Raw genomic sequence first — 16806 nt, forward strand, 5'->3', positions numbered from 1 at the left:
AATTGTGCCAAGCCACAAAAAAAAAAACACATATGTTTAGTGTTTGTATAATAAGTAGAAATACATTAGCATTTACAGCCAGCCATTCAACAAAGCAATTCATGTCGTGGTGATGGAGGAAGAGAAAAAAGGGTGAGAAGCCTAAACAGATGTCATTGCTTTGTTGTTAAAGAACCTACTACTTATAAACATTCAGCAATGGATGTTGAATAACCTCACCCTTAAATAAAACTATAGACAATGAAGGCAAAAACATGTTTGGATTGAACCTGCTACGTTATTAACTACATACTGAAATTGCCAAAAAACACACCAAAAAAATGCCCCTGCATTCCCCAGAAGATTTCTGATATTCTACATTTTTAAATGCACATTTGGGTAGCTAGCCCACCAATGACTGCTGGAAAAAAATACAGAACAGAGAGGGCTGGTTACTGTGCGGTGCCTGAGGAAAGGTTGGTGGCTGGAGGAAAAAAAAATGTCTGCAGAAGAAATCCTTAGAAGGTTTTATTTAAAAATAAATGAAAAACAAACACCACAGTGGGGGAGCAGAGTTAGGTCAGAAAACACATAGGGAAACAATAACAACAACACCGGCTGTGTTTTAAAAAGCTATAGTGAGGCATTTGAACATTCCTGATTAATCAAATTTGAACAGACTCGTGTTTAAAAAAAATACTTTCATTCTTTTTTTGTACTTATGCTGGATTCAATCTATCTCAGAACTTAACATCTCAGGTCATGTCTACACATGCCCCTCCCTTTCAGAAGGGTCATGTTAATGAGGCACTTCGGAACAGGTTAGTGAGGCGCTGACATGCATATTCAGCACCTCACTAGCATAATGGCAGCCAGGCATGCCTCAAAAGTTGTTTTTGAAATGCAGACTGGCTGTATAGATGCAGGCGCTTCAAAATAAAACTCAGACTTGGAAATTCCCTTATTCCAATTAGTTTGGGAATGGCTTAGTGGGGCCAGGGTTGTGCCCATTGGACATTCATTGAACTCAACAGGAGCCTTTCTGTTGAGCTAATAACGCATATTACAAGATGTTCAAACCTGTCTTTGTGTGCCTACTCGCCTACTCCCTGGGGGTAGGTAGAACAACAGGCCACCAAGGATGCATTTTCCAAACCTAGCCAGAGAAAAAGTTCAAATATTCTATCTAACCTCAGGGAGTAGGTGAGTAGGCACACAGAGACAGATTTCAACATCTTGTAATATGCATTACTAGCTCATATGTTTACTAATTAATTTGTGAGGAACCATCACATCTGGTGAGTAGACATTACCGCCTCACTGTAAATGGTGAATTTTTCCAACAAGCTTAGTTAAAGCTGTTTGACAGTTGTATTTCCTCATATCTGTTAAACTAGCAGTTTGTTTAATGCTTCTAGTAAAAGTAATGCAATAGCCTTGAGCGTTACAGCATGGGAACACATCCCTTGAAAAGTAGGCGGGGGGAGGGAACATTAAAAGGAAAAACAGACATAAGACTTCTCAGACTGATCAGCAGCCACCGACAGGGCAGAAAAGCCTACTCCTGCATAAAGACAAAACTGAAACAAAGTGGTACCTCAGTGTGCATTTCTAACAGCAAGGACATGGAAATGTATTGCGGTAGAACTATTTTAGACCTTCCAACAGACCAGGTTTATAATGTTATTTACTTTAATGATGATGAGCTAAAAGAAGTCTAACTCATTAACTGTAGAAGTCACCAATACCAATCCTAATCCTGTAACCCGTGTTCATGTAAGTATTCCATACACACGCTAGTAATCTCACTGACTTCCACTGGGCTGCTTATGGGGAACTGCACTCATTCAGATCAGTGTGAGGTTTTTCTAGTGACTGCTCTGGAAGTTGGACTGGATCTTAAATATATCAGCATAACAAATTAAATTTCCTGAGTGTTTTCTGCTGATTGAAAAACCAAAACAAAACCTTAAAAAAAAAAAATCCAGAACTTTGGCTCAGAAGAAGCATGTTGAAAAGATGAAAGTTTAGTTCGTACACAATATAACACCCAATGCCCATATTTCAAATCCCAAGTTAAAATAGTGACATTCATTTTTGTGCTTTCCTGATTTCAAAAGCCTGCACTACAATCTAATGCAAAAATCAAAACAAAAAAGCAGTCAAATAGCACTTTAAAGGCTAACAAAATAATTTATAAATTAATAAATTATTTTGTTAGCCTTTAAAGTGCTATTTGACTGCTTTTTTGTTTTGATAGTATATAGACTTGCACGGCTTTCTGTTACAAATGCAAAAATGTATTGGGCTGGGTAGTTTGAGGTGTTTATGGGTTTAACTACTCTTATTTAAAATCCTTGTTTCCTGCAGAAACACCTCTTACACTGTGTTTAAATTTCAAATACTCCTCCCTCCTATCTTTCACCTACTGCTCAAAAATTAACAACAAATAGTGTCAAAGGGAACATACAAAACTAGACACATGCACCTCCATTCTGTTTGCTTGATGAATGCAGGAAGGGTAGGGGAGGAAAGTTCAAAGGCCAAGCACATCTTCTGCAACAGTCATCTTAGATAACACATGTACCAAGATATTTTTCAGCCTCTTCATTACATAAGTCTTAGAAATTGACACAATAAAAAAAATTGCCTTACACAATACATACCACTGCTGTTCATTTAGCAATGGCTCCCTCCTCTATAAATTATCTTGGCCTTGGATGCCTGTATCCACTCGAGTAAGGCCACATCCTTTAAAAAAGTATAGCAGAGAAGAAGTACCTAGACTGGAAACAACTATCAACTTGATTGCCAACAAAGTACTGAAGAAGAGATTTGGGTTGATGAATAATGTTTCATAGTAACATATAGATGAGTATACATGAGTATAGAAATTTGATGATCAATGTTTCAGAGTAAAGCAGAATCTTACTAATCCCCAAACCCAGTAATGTTCACAAAGCAATGTGGAAGCCTTCCTCCTATTAAACCTTTTCCAAATGCTTTAGTTATGCCCCATATTACAACTCACTGCTTGAGCAAATTATATTAAGATGTATTTACTACTACACTAAAAAGCATCGGAAATAATTAAGACAAAGTAGGATTGTCAAAATAAATGTAATGCAATGTAATATCCTTGATTGTTCATCTACTAATTAAGTCACAAATGCCGGGAATCTACACAGATGTCCCAGCCACTGATGCAAATTAGTGAGGTGCTACTTCAATCCAGTACAGGTTGAACCTCTCCCATCCAGCACCCTCAGGACTGCAACGGTGCCAAACAAGAGTATTTGCCAGACCATGGGAAGTCAATATTGTCTAGCAGCATTATCAACACTTCCATTGCTTACTGAGCTCTTAGAAGACATTTGGGGTAAATTACAGCTAAATAACAGCCCAGAACACTGTGAGCTGGAACTGGTGACTGTAAACAAAATTTATTGGTCACACCCATGATAAGTGGTCATCTGGCCATCTAAAAATATGCCAGATTACAGATGTTGCTGAACAAGAGTGTTACGGATTAGACAATTTGAACCTGTAAAATGTAAAGCTTCCTGAACCAACAAAATCCCTGGTTTCACAATGGATTTTTTTTTAATTGACTTAACTTAGTTTATGATTGTTGAAAATTAGCTCACAATCAGTAAACTTGTGAGTAAAGTTAGGTTCCAAGTATTAATCCATTTTATAAAATGTAGATATAGACTAGAAGTTTCTCAAACATGTTGCAAATCAATCTGTTTACCCAGCTGTCAAAATCTTTTCAAACTCTAGTGTTCAAATATAGGAGAGCAAGAATCATAGGACAGGAGACAGAATTTTAGATTATTTACTTAAATAAAAGCTTGCCCATAAAGGTACCTTTCAAAAGATCATTAGAAGCAAATTATACCGAGAAACAAAATTTACCAACATTTATAGTTAACTCAGCACTAGATAGAAGGCCACTGGGACCAAGGAGCTAATCCTTATAAACAGATGGTTTCCAGGCTAGGCTTTAATTAAGAAAGCACACAACACACATCCCATTAAATTTAATGTGCTCAATATTCTCACATTTTAGTAGCTCACTCATTTCAAATATAGTCTGCTAATATGCAATAGCATCTCGGTATTCAGCCTATACCACTGCCTCACAAAGGCAAAACTGATTTGAAATTGGAGAGCTCACTTGATATGCAGAACTTGCCCTATATACATCTTTTCCATTATCATTGTTTTGAAGGAGGCTTTTTCCCGCTGTGAGTCAAGTTCTCCACGCTTATCTGTTCTCAAGAGAATTCCCTCCATTGAGAGAAACCATTTTCTTCCACTAAACTTGTCTTCTATATGTGCCTTCAATCTTCAATGCAGATAAGCAAATTCTCAGATTACAAACGTCCACTGGCATCTTGTGTTGATCCTAAAAGCGGGGGAAAAAAACCCAAAAACAAAACAAAAAGAAAAAAAAACACTTCTTCTTTTGGAGATTTGGACAACAGCTTTTCATTCCTGAGCAGGAAACAGGTGGATCAAGACTGCCTTGGGAGACCCCAGACCTTGGGTCAGACATTGTAATCAGGGGATTTCCCTTGTGGTTGTCTTAGTCGTATTTGTAATGCTGAAAATGCTCCCACTGTCACGTGAAAGAAGAGCTGCCAGAGGTTGCGCAGTTCATACAGATACATGTTACATAGGCAGATTAAACCAAAAGTGAGGAAAGATTTGACATTCCGCCAGCCTGTGCAATGTAAAAATAAATAACACTGCAAGGAAGAAAACACAAAGTCTGATTATAGCACTGAAAGTGACTTCTGCTAATAAATCACATTGAATCATCAAGGAGATGCAGAAATTAACCATGTAGAACTGTGTTGTTATCTGAATTGATTATGTAAATGTGACATTAACTTAAATGGGCATTCAGAGTAAACAATGCTCAGCATCAGAAGTTAGATTATGCATCCATTTTCTCTCTCTTTAGAGAAGATTTCTTCATTGTATTTATCAATAACGAAAGTGGCAATGGAAACAAACATTTTGGTTTATCTACACCACTCAGGCAATGCACAAGAAACAGAAGAAACATCCCTGCTGGGTGGAATGCCACAGCACTGGGAAGTCAACATAGGTGTAAAGTTTGTTTACTAGTCCCTTGGTCTCGTTCCTTGCAGTTATTAGCCTAGGATGGGGGACACTCCAGCTATTCCCAGCTGACACAAGTTAAAGATCTCAGGCTACTTAACCAGTGATAGGATGGGAGCAGGAAAATCAGGGAGCCGTAAACACTTTCATCCAGCACAAACAACTTCCTTTTGTATATGTCCCAGTCTTAAAAAGGTTGTAGAATTATTGTGGGGATTCAAATGCATGCTTGCATGCTGGCTTCAGAAATGTAAGTCGGTAGGAGGAGGGAAAAGAGTAGGAGACCATGTCACAGAGAAGAGTATTAAGGGGACAAACTTAATTCATCCTAATTTTCTTTTCATGACAAAACATTCTGCCGAGTCCAAATCCTTTATTCCACAACATATGGGAATCTCATGTCTGCTAAAATTATTTTCACAAATGCCTTTCTCCTGTCACTTCCACAACTCACTGCTCCACTTCCTGACTTTAACTCCCACATCTACTCCTCTTTTTGTTCTTCCTTTGTCCCCTTCTTCCCACAACAAGATTTTGTTCTCATCTCGGATGCAAGCTGCCCTCTGATCCTTGATGATCCCTTGAATCTTCTGCATGACTGCTATTTAAAGCGACCAGGCAGAGGACGACAGGGCACATCAAACACCACAGAACACAGATAGCACACAGCTGTGTGCTAAAATAAAGAAAAGACACTTCAAACCAGGGAGTCATGTTGGAGGGGGCATGGGGAGGACTTTTCAGGGGTGAAAAGCAAGCAAACAAAAGCAGAAATTGCAAAGGGATCCTGCAAAAGGAATAGCACAAGAGACACAGGGACAGCTGTGGTTTATTTAAAAAAAACAAGAAACTATGTAAGACACAAATTATTATAAAAATTTATTGTGATCACACCACCAAATTAATTTAATTGAGGTTTCTAGATCAAGAGTCAGCAACCTCCCCTCCGGCCTGGGTACCAAGTGTGGCACACAAGCCGATTTTCATCAGCACATTCGGCGGGAGCTCAGCCCTGCCCCTCCTCCTCCATGCAGCTGGGAGCTTGCGCAAAGCTATGCCATCTGTGTATTAATGAAAGACCAACTAATGCTACCAACCACCACCTAAATGGCAAAGCTCTGCATCTTAATTTATTAACGGAGCTGTTGTATGTAGGACTATAAGTGACTTTAAAAAGTATCATTGTCCCTCTGACTATACACAGAGTGCAAATTTCGGCACTCCACCTTGGAAAGATTGTTGACCCTGTTCTAGATCAATATTAAGCCCTGGTTTCAATTATCAGGACTCAGGCCACTGAGATTAACATTTCTTTAACATGGAAGTTTTTTTGTTTTGCTTTTTAACTTTATGCTACTTGTTTACTTTTTGAATTTGTCATACAATAATAAGAGACTTGTGAGATGCACTTTCATTTCTAGAAATAACAAGGTGGGTAAGGTAATATCGTGTGTAGGACCAGCTTCTATTAGCGAAAGACGAGCTTTCGAGCCATAGAGCTCTCCGGTCTGGAAAAGTTTCGCATAGTGCCACAATTAAATACAAGGTTGAACAGATGGCTTAGAATATGTGCTGCCTATACTAAACTACCATTCACGATGAAGTGGCCCCCTGTAGTCATATGACAAAAAGGAGATTAGTGGGTTACACATGGTTGTAACAAGCCATAAATCCAATGTCTTTATTAAGACTGTGGCATTAGTGTCTAGCAAAGTTAAGACATTAAGCACCCAGACTTGTCTCTTGAAAGTGTTGTGCAGGTTTTCTTTGAAGATGAGGACTGATAGATCAGAAACACTGACCACTTTGTGGAAAGCGTTCACCTACAGGGGATATGGTGATTTTGTCTTACAGCATCTTCCTATGTGAGTTTATCTGAGAGTATAGTGATGGCTGTTTTCACCAATACAGCTACTGGGGCATTTAGGGCACTGGATAAGGTACACCACATGTTGTGATAAGCATGCGTAGAAACCATGGATATTCAAAAGTGTATTGTAAGGGGTGCTCATTATTGTAGTAATGGAGGTACGTCTTCAGATTTTGCAAATACTGGTGTTGCAGGGCCTAGTGGTGCTTTGAGTGTGTGTCCTGGAATGTGAGGAGCTTGCTTTTGATGATGAGCTTGGGCAGGTTGGGGAACTGTTTGAAGAACAGAAATAAACCGCCTCCACCTGCACACCCATAGCTGTCACCATTCTGCAACACTGGAATACACATGGGATAGCATCAGACAACTACAACCCATACTCGATGGCGACCTCAACCTGAAAGAAATCTTTCCTGAAGCCCCTCTTCTGGTTTTGCCTTTCACCAACAGAAGTGAGTCAATAAAAGACATTACCTCACCCACCTTGTGTCTCTAATATCTGTCGGCCAACACACCTACAACTACACTGCATATTTTTATTTCTACTCATTTTCATTTTTGGTTCCCCTGTACTAGGAAAGATTTGGTTGCAAACACATGCAAGAGGACGTTTTGTAAAAAGCCTATTTGTATAATACCTAAATTTTGGCTAATTTTGCCTTGAGTTTAGTTCTTCCTTAAAAAGGTGCATTTCCATAGGTACTATTTGGTACTATTCTCCAAAACGCAGTAGGTTTCAAACACTTTTCTATTTCTTTTCTCCAATTCCATTTTCCCTACCTTAGGGATTACTACACAATTCACCATGGCAATAATGTAGCACGATTCTCTTCCTTTTTTGTCATTAGTATTTTGATAGTGACAGATAATGGTAGTGTTTATTTTTTAAGTTTCTCCAAGGACAGTCAGAGGAATTGTGTGATTGCTTCTACATAATGCAATTTACTGGGTTATTTTTTTATTCTGTTAGATATTTCACTAACTTGTGCTATATTTTATATACTTAGTGACCATTGCCATAGAGTCTTGACTTCTTTAGTAAGACATATCACTTTTCCTATTAAACAGAACAAAAAATATTCCTAAGTAAAACCAACATCAAGAGAACAGCATCTTTTATAACCCAGTCTGGGTTATACTCCTCTGAACATGTAGAATATCTTTGATTGAGCACCTAAAGGCCATTTCTGAGGAGGCTTCTAAAACTTATATTTAATGGACAATTAACATGCAAACATGATTAACCAGAAAAATCAGCTACTCAAATCTAGCTCATTTCATGAAATCGTCTCACCATGTGATAAAATCTGAAGAGCTGAGCACGACAACTTCAAAGAACAGAGTTAAAGCCATCAGGATGTGCTTCTCTCAAATGAAGAATGAAAACACAGGGTTTAAATTTGGGATGACATATGTAACTAATATGTATGCTTTTTGATCAAGACTTCATAAACTTGAAGACTTTTACTCAAATGTCACTGTTTTACTGTATGTGATGAGCTGAATTTTTCAGAAATTTCTTTCTAAACTTTGAGGTGGGGAGAAATTTGCTACTTACAAAACAACAGTCAAAAGGCCAAGGCAATGGGATTTTAACATGTCACTCCAACAAGCAACATAATGAAACTCTTGTGTGGGTTTGTTTTAAGGGAAATGTTCTGTATGGCAGTTAAAGAATATACTCTTGTGTAGAAGGATTCCCTATGTTACTTCAAAGGAGGAAAGCTTTTATACCTGTTAAGAATTGACTTGAGGTCAGTTCTTGAAACTTGTATTTGAGGGGAAAAACAGACTTCAAAAGGAGTCTACAAGATAGCGGAACAAGCCAAAATAAGGCAAAGCAAACCAGAGAACATTTCAGACACAAGACTTAATTTTCTTGGTTAGAAGACTTTTGTTTTTCTTAGCTGTATTATTAATTCCCTATCCCATACATTACTATTCTCTCCGTATAACAGTGCTACTGTTTCATCAACACTGGACAGTCTGGCTGGAGCTGAAAAAATATCAGAGCCAAATCTTGGATTCAAGAGCAAAATGGGATTCAAGAAAATGAATAATAGAAGTTTTGACTTGGAAATGCATATTTGAGGATAAACATATACAATGCACAAGTGTGTCTCAAAAACAGAATTAATATGGTAAAATAGAACAAAATTCAAAACAGCAACTGTAGTTCAGGGATACCTTTTGACCACACAATGTATGGGAGTTTCACATTATTGGATCTGCATTTAAAGAATTAGCAGAAATGCTGGTCATACCTGCTTCGGAAGTGGGATATTTTAGAGAACATGTGGTAAGCATTGCCAGGGAGGGACCCTTCATGCTAATGTTGAAACAGCTGATTAGAGAGCTAGTGTAAGGCCTTCATTTTTATCTTCATCTGCCTAAAAACACCCAGTTGACAGATCATATATGAAGATTCATATAAATGATTACTCATAGCAACTGCATGTTGTTTTTAAGTTTGGCACATCCTGTATAATTTTGAGTCTTGATTTGCTAGTCAAATGCCAATATGTTGCCAGTATCTCTTACAGGTCTCTGAAGAATTGGGCTTTGCATTGTTGGACACTGCTCGGACTCTTGGTACTTCGGATTACATAACTGGAACTCTAGATCTAATGTGAGCAGCTGCATTTCAAATGCAGAGGTTGGGCACAGAAGTATACTGCATATATTCTTTGTTCATAAAGAGAATCTTCCTGGAAGCGCAGTAATTACTTTAACAGTGGGACAAAAAAAATATTTTCTTTTTGGGCCCAATTTTTGCTCTGTACAACTCCACTGTATCCATTTTCTTGAAAGTGAACAAAGAGCATTTTTCTCCTACGCCATTAACTACACAAAATGTAAAACATTAGGCCAGACCTGTGGCTGAAAACCAGTGCGATGTGTTGTCATGCAAGCTATTGACTGAGGCTTAGTCTACACTAGGCAGGTAAGTTGCCTGCATATTTGCAGTTTTAGCTACAGCAATTATGTAGCTATAATTGACTTATCTGCAATCAATTTACCTGTCTGCCTTACTCCTCATGATATCAAAGAGTACAGGAGTCAACTGCCAACCATAGGTTGCTAGAGTTCACGCATATCTACCAGGTGCACAAAATTGAACTCTGGAAGACTGACCCTGGTTGGGCCAAACATCTGCATAGTCTAGACGTACCTTTAGAAATAACTCCTAAGCCAGGACAATCTTAAAACATGCCATGCTGGTGACACTTGATTTGAGGAGCAAAGAGGACTAACTGCATATTGGTAATAATGACACAGAAGGATATAAGAGAGAAGTCCTGGAAGTTAAATTACAACACACCTAGAGTTTTTGGGGTCACTTTGTGTTTCCCGATCCATCATGAAGAAAACAAAACAATAGAAATGTAGCACTTTAAAGACTAACAAAATGATTTCTTCAGTGAGGAGCTTTTGTGGGACAGACCCACTTCATCAGATCAGTCTCACTTCCAATACAGACTGACATTTACCAGTACAGAGGACCAAAAAAAAAAATTGTAATTAAAAACTGACAAACCAAATAGGACTGAAGTAGGCGGTTGTTAAGTGTCCTACCTGAGATAATTATGAGCACCAAAGGAAGGGAAGCAGTCCTTGTAATGTGTCAGGTAATTGATGTCTGTTCACATCATGTGTTAATGTGTCAAATTTGAATATGAATTCTCACAAGCAATCACAGCCTACACCGCTGTAATACTAATAAGACTAATCCTGGAACTTTTCTTTGCAACAAATCCCACTGCCAACTTTGTCCATATATTTATTCTGGGGATACCATCACTGGACCTAACCATGTTAGTTACAAGATCAAAGACACATTCTCTTGCACTTTCAGCAACATTATATATGTCACTATGTGCCACCAATGCCCTGCCACTATGTATATTGGACAGACTGAGTGAAACCTTTGCTAAAGAATAAATGAACACAGAGTAGACATCAAGAAACTCAATATACATAAGCCAGTCAGTGAACACTTCCATGGAGTGGGCCATTCTGTTAAAGACCTGAGAATTTGTGTCCTAGAGCACAGAGAATTTAAAAACAGATTACAGCGAGAATTTGTGAACTGGAATTCATATTCAAATTTGACACATCAACACCTGGTATGAAAAGAGACATCAATTACCTCACGCATTACAAGGACTGCTTCCCTTCCTTTGATGCTCATAATTATCTTGGGCAGGACACTTAACATCCCCCACTTCTCATCCCCCTCTTTCAGTCCCATTTGGTTTGTCAGTTTTTAATTGCAATTTTTTTTGGTCCTCTGTACTTATGTCAGTCTGTATTGGAAATGAGATTGATCTGATGAAGTGCGTCTGTCCCATGAAAGCTCATCACTGAAGAAATCATTTTGTTAGTCTTTAAAGTACTACATATCTGCTGTTTTGCTGGAGTACAGACTAACACGGCTGCCTCTCTGTTACTATTAATCATGAAGAGAGTCAGCGGGTATGCTGGACATGGGGCTGGGAGTCCACTCTCACAAAGTATAGACAGGAAGATTATGTAAAGAAAATTCATGAGGTACTGAGAAATTTATGTTTGGAAAGAGCAGCCTATTTGGAAGAGATCAACTCCACCTTATCCAAAATGGAACCAGACATTTGGCGCAGAAAAATAACAAGGTTTCTGTGAAGATTACTTAAGATAGGCACTGGTGAAAAATCAACAGGTGCGGAAGAGCGCGGAAATTATACAAAGATATCTGCTAAAGATGTCACTAATACAAAGGTTAATTGTGTCCTGTAAAAGAAAAGACAGAAAGTAGAGAGAGCTGAACTAGACAAGGGACATATTGAGATAAGAAAGGTAAGTTCTGCGACAATTAAAGTGGTGCCAAACCAAGAATAATAGGAACATGGCCAAAAATAGAAACTATAAATGTCAACATACTGTATCAATGCAAGAAACTAGAAAATTAAAATACCAAGCAATAGAAGACAAGTTTGACATAATAGATATTGCTGAAATGCTGTGGAAGACAAATATCGACGGAGTACTGTAAGTACCTCATGATTAGTTTAACATTTACCACTAAATTCCTATTCCACTTAGATCCAATTTTTGGCCTGTAGAACTTGACTGTAACCATTTTCTTGTAAATTAATAATCAGCAATACATGAAAGACAGAAAATGTTGTACAGACTGGGGAGTCACATAATATGGGGAAAAAATCCTTCAGAATCAAGTGAGATTACATATTTGGGTAAAGATTTGTTTACATAGTAAAACAAGCATTAACATATGAAGTTGAAAGCATCTAGAGGACTACAAAAATGTAAAGATATATGATAATGTATCTATTTGAGGACTTCTTCTGTGGGGTATTAGCTGTGATCTTTAAAATTTTACTAAATTTTTGAGAGAGGTGGACATATGAACTTCAGATTGTTTGCTAATCTGGGAAGAAACAGTCATTGAGAACAAACAATAATGCATCTGGAGCTAGCAGGGCTAGAAATATCATCAGAAGATGTAAAAGATGTAAACTGGAAAAATGTAAGACAATGGACTGCTGAAGAAGACCCACAGAAGGCTTTGGAGTTGACAGCAATAATGTACAAGTATGCAACATGATATAGCAGCTGAAGAGGTGGTGAGATGTCTGACTAAACACACATTGGCTATGTCTACACTAGCCAAAAACTTCGAAATGGCTAAGAAAATGACCATTTCGAAGTTTACTAATGAAGCTCTGAAATACATATTCAGCACCTCATTAGCATGCAGGCGGCCGCGGCACTTCGAAATATGAGCAGATAGGAATAAGGAGACTTCGAAGTAGCCGGGGTCCTTTCGAAGAGGAGCCCCATCTGGACGAGCCGCGCAGCGGCGAGCCGCATCAATTTCTAAGTGCCACGGTTGCCCACATGCTAATGAGGAGCTGAATATGTATTTCAGCGCTTCATTAGTAAACTACGAAATGGCCATTTGCATGGTCATTTCGAAGCTTTTGGCTAGTGCAGACACGGCCATTATGTTATAAAGGAGGGAGGGATTAAAAAGTGACCATACTGAAATATGCATTTAAATGTACAAATCAAAAAACAAAGATCAAAATAAAAAAGATACGTAAAAATTGTTAAGAATTCAGCAAATAGCCATAAGAATATGAAGGGACTATGACAACTGATGTACATAGAAAGACAGAGCTAACTATATAACTAGGAGAGATCAGGGGCTTGCTGAAGAAGTTTAACAATATATTAAAAGCACAAATGCCAAAGTAGAAGAATTATTAGTGGGACAGAAAGACTTCATAACTAGAAATATTTAGAAGACACTGAGGTGAGGAAAAGGAAAACTGCATACAAGGGAAAACTTCCAGATGATGAGGTGTATTACACTGTATCGTAGTAATTTTGGCTAAGTGAAGGATTCCCTATTCCTTGTGACATTTACAAGCTAAACTGGGAATAACAATGTAGAAACAAAACCTGGGTTTTCCCAGGAAGATATGGGAAAAGGGACTAAAATGTCAGTTTTATCTTTTAACTTTTATTATTCTGTGATGTTGAGCCAACAGCAATCCTAACATCAGTCTCAGCAAAAAGACACTCATCCCTATCTGTTGATAGGCTAACCAGGACAAGAGAATCCCAGAAACAGCTGCCCAGAATGAAGGCTGTAGGCAAGAGTCTATGTTTTGATCTCTCATGACCATCGAAATAAGAGCAGAAGTTATTGTTAAAGTTAATCCATTCAAACACACACAATTTAAAAAAAAAAAAAAAAAAAAAAAGATAACTTTTGCACAAGCTTAAATAACGCTTATGAAGACTCTTGCAATATGCAGCTGAAAGAATTTACCTGATATAAACAGGCTGCTGTTCCAAGGAAAAATGCAATGACATAACTGAAATCTTCACCTTCATTCTGTGAAAAGAGAATAAAAATCCATTGTTTTACAACAATGTATTTCAACAAAAGTAAACAAGAGGACATACATGGTCTTCACAAACAACTTCTACTGCTAATTAAAAATAATCCAACATACAAATTTAGAATTACCTCCTGTACCAAAATTAAACTGCAGAAATTAGAAGGCCTCACGTATTGCTCTCTAAGTAGATTAGATCCACAGAATGAAACCAGGAGGCTCCAAAATATCCAAAAATTATTCTTGTTTCCTATTTCTATTCAGCACAAACAGACGCCTAATACTGAGATTCTCACAGAAGCCTAAAGGAGGCTCATCTGCATTTTGGGCACACCATTTTCCTACACTAGTTTGAAAATTCCAGTCTAAATGTTGGGAACTGGAAGATTTAACAACTTTCACAACAACCACCTTAACATAACTTCACAAAATGGAAACTCTGTGAAATGGAAAATATAAACTGTCCACTAGAGTGTGCTAAAATCTAAGGTAGAAAACAGTGCAGGCAAACATTAATGGAAGAGTGAACAAACAAAAGCACGACTATTAAATTACACAAAGATTATTTATAAATAGTTATATGTACAGTAAATTGAATTTCCTTTTAGCAGAACAATAGAAAAATAAACTTCAAATTACAGGTATTTTCGTTTTAAGTTGTTCTTCTTTAAACAGACCTATTTCTTCTAGTATATTCAAACTTGTTTTAATATTTTCCATAAAGCTGAGCTGAATAAATCGACACTGTTAGTGATTATTCTAGACTACATTTTCATGCTTTGCAAACAAACATCTGCCACTATCGGAAACTTTCCCATATGAACAAGGGCACTCGTGCAATCTGGTTTTCATCAAGGAGAATTCCATTTCTAAAGGAACCTGGTCCTTTTGGACCTACAGCCCATCTCTCTTGAGAACATGTTTTGCCTGAAGTTCTCTCATCTGCAGCTTTAGCTATTAAAAAAATAGTCTATACTTCTGCACGCAATTTTTTCTTCTCCTGGAGCAGAACTTTCAAAGGATTATAACAACTTTCACCTCACAGTCACACCAGAATTCAGTACAGCATAACTACCTCATAGTGAACTCAAACCACCTTACAAAGTAGTTTTGGAACCTCTAAATGAATTATTGTTGATTAATAAGGAAAGAAAGGAACCTTTGTAATGAAAGATTTTTTTTCCTGAAGTTAAACTTCCATTTAACATTGTGTTCGGATTACTTCTGCCTTGACCTTTGTGGATTTGTTCCATGTTAAGTTCCGATTGATTTTTATTTATTCTGGGTGGATCCAAAATGCCAGAAATTAAAACAGTAAAGCGCATATTCCATCTGCAAATCATCATCCCTCATCTTCCAGCATAACAACATATGGAAAGAAACTGAATTAGCTGCCACCATATTGGTTATGCAGGTTAATCGTACACTGGAATGTCCTTCTGCAGCTGAGTTCTCTTCGAAATAGAGTAAGTGCTACAGATATACAATTAAAGAGGGGACATCCTAGCCACTATCTTTGCAGCTCTGTATTATAATTTATATTTATAAGCCTAATGGCATAGTGATAAAGCATTCAGAAAATATTTATATGTGCATAATATATAAGAAATATGATTTGTGAAGGTAAAGGGCATTAATTATCTAGATATGCCACATGAAACTATATAATACATTAAGAAAAAACATATACTTTGGGTTTATTCTCATTTTCAGTTTGTAACAGCAACAATGACCTTGGCACAGGACATTTTCATCAACTCCTCCTAGCCATTCATTAATCTTCAGGAAATGCCCTAGGCCTCAACTGTTAATGTTTAAATTAACACAAGTGCGTATATAGCACACAATCAGAACGCACATAGCATCTTTCATATTTTATGTAACCAGTGCCTTTAAAAGATGATTAAAGGCTGACAATGCGGTGATTACGAATGGATAGTGAACAGGAAATCTTGTATCTCTGAATTTACTTTAATGATAGAACAAGTATTAATGAAAATAAAAGATTCTCCCTACTCCTTTTGAAAGCCAAGATCGCCAACTTCCCCTAAGACAACCACAGTGAAAGTATCTAAGTTTAATGTTTTAACTGGGGCAAATAGGTAGCAACTATTTTCACAGCTCCACTGACTTCAATGGAGCTATGAGAATGGATAGCATCAGAAGATATGGTCTTCTACCAGGATAGTATCCTCCATTCAGTACACAGTATCTGTTAGGAGTAATGATGTGCAAAGGAAAACTACCTATTCATTAAAAGGTGCTTGGTCACAACAGTAAATACATTCTAAATGAAGTCAGTCAAGTGACAGAACTTCTCATAGCCAAGGCTGTGTATACACTTGAATTCCTCTTTCGAAAGAGGTATGCAAATGAGGGAAAGTGAAAATGCAAATGAGGTACAAATTTGCATACCTGTCACCTCATTTGCATATTATTTCAAAAGAGCTTCTTTCGAAAGAAGAAAACCAGTGTAGACACTGCTCTTTCGAAAGTAAACCCCATCTTCGAAAGAATGATTCATCCCTTTTTTTTTAATGGGAAGAAGCATTCTTAAGAAGACGGGGTTTAGTTTCAAAAGAGCAGTGTCTCCACTGGTTTTCTTCTTTCAAAAGAAGCTCTTTCAAAATAAGAATATGCATATAAGGTGCCAGATATGCAAATTTGTACCTCATTTGCATTTTCAATTTCCTTCATTTGCATACCTCTTTCAAAAGAGGAATAAAAGAGGAAAGACACAGCCTAAGTGCAATGTTTTTCATTTTATTGTCATAAAAACAAAGGTCTAGGTTACAAAAATCCTTCAAAGACCCATGTCCTGTGTTTCTTTGCAGACAACGGGCTAGGCTGCCCAAAGTTTGAAGGCATGTCATTTTACTCAAGCATTTCCAAGAATGTCTGATATGCATACAGCAG

General features: G+C 37.5%; 1 protein-coding gene across 5 annotated transcripts in view; it reads right to left on the bottom strand.

Moving 5' to 3' along the window:
* Positions 1-3967: 3967 nt before the first annotated feature.
* SEC22A (SEC22 homolog A, vesicle trafficking protein) overlaps positions 3968-16806 on the bottom strand; it is a 40218-nt gene continuing 27379 nt past the window's right edge. For all 5 annotated transcript variants that reach the window (XM_075001022.1, XM_075001024.1, XM_075001026.1 and 2 more), the window contains exons 6-7: positions 13821-13886; positions 3968-4733 (exon numbers count right to left, since the gene is read on the bottom strand). In XM_075001022.1, the coding sequence (XP_074857123.1) occupies positions 4533-4733; positions 13821-13886 (267 nt within the window). In that variant the 3' untranslated portion in view covers positions 3968-4532. The remainder of the gene's footprint in view (positions 4734-13820; positions 13887-16806) is intronic.

This window comes from Carettochelys insculpta, chromosome 8 (genome assembly GCF_033958435.1).
Source record: "Carettochelys insculpta isolate YL-2023 chromosome 8, ASM3395843v1, whole genome shotgun sequence".
NCBI classification, from domain to species: domain Eukaryota; kingdom Metazoa; phylum Chordata; order Testudines; family Carettochelyidae; genus Carettochelys; species Carettochelys insculpta.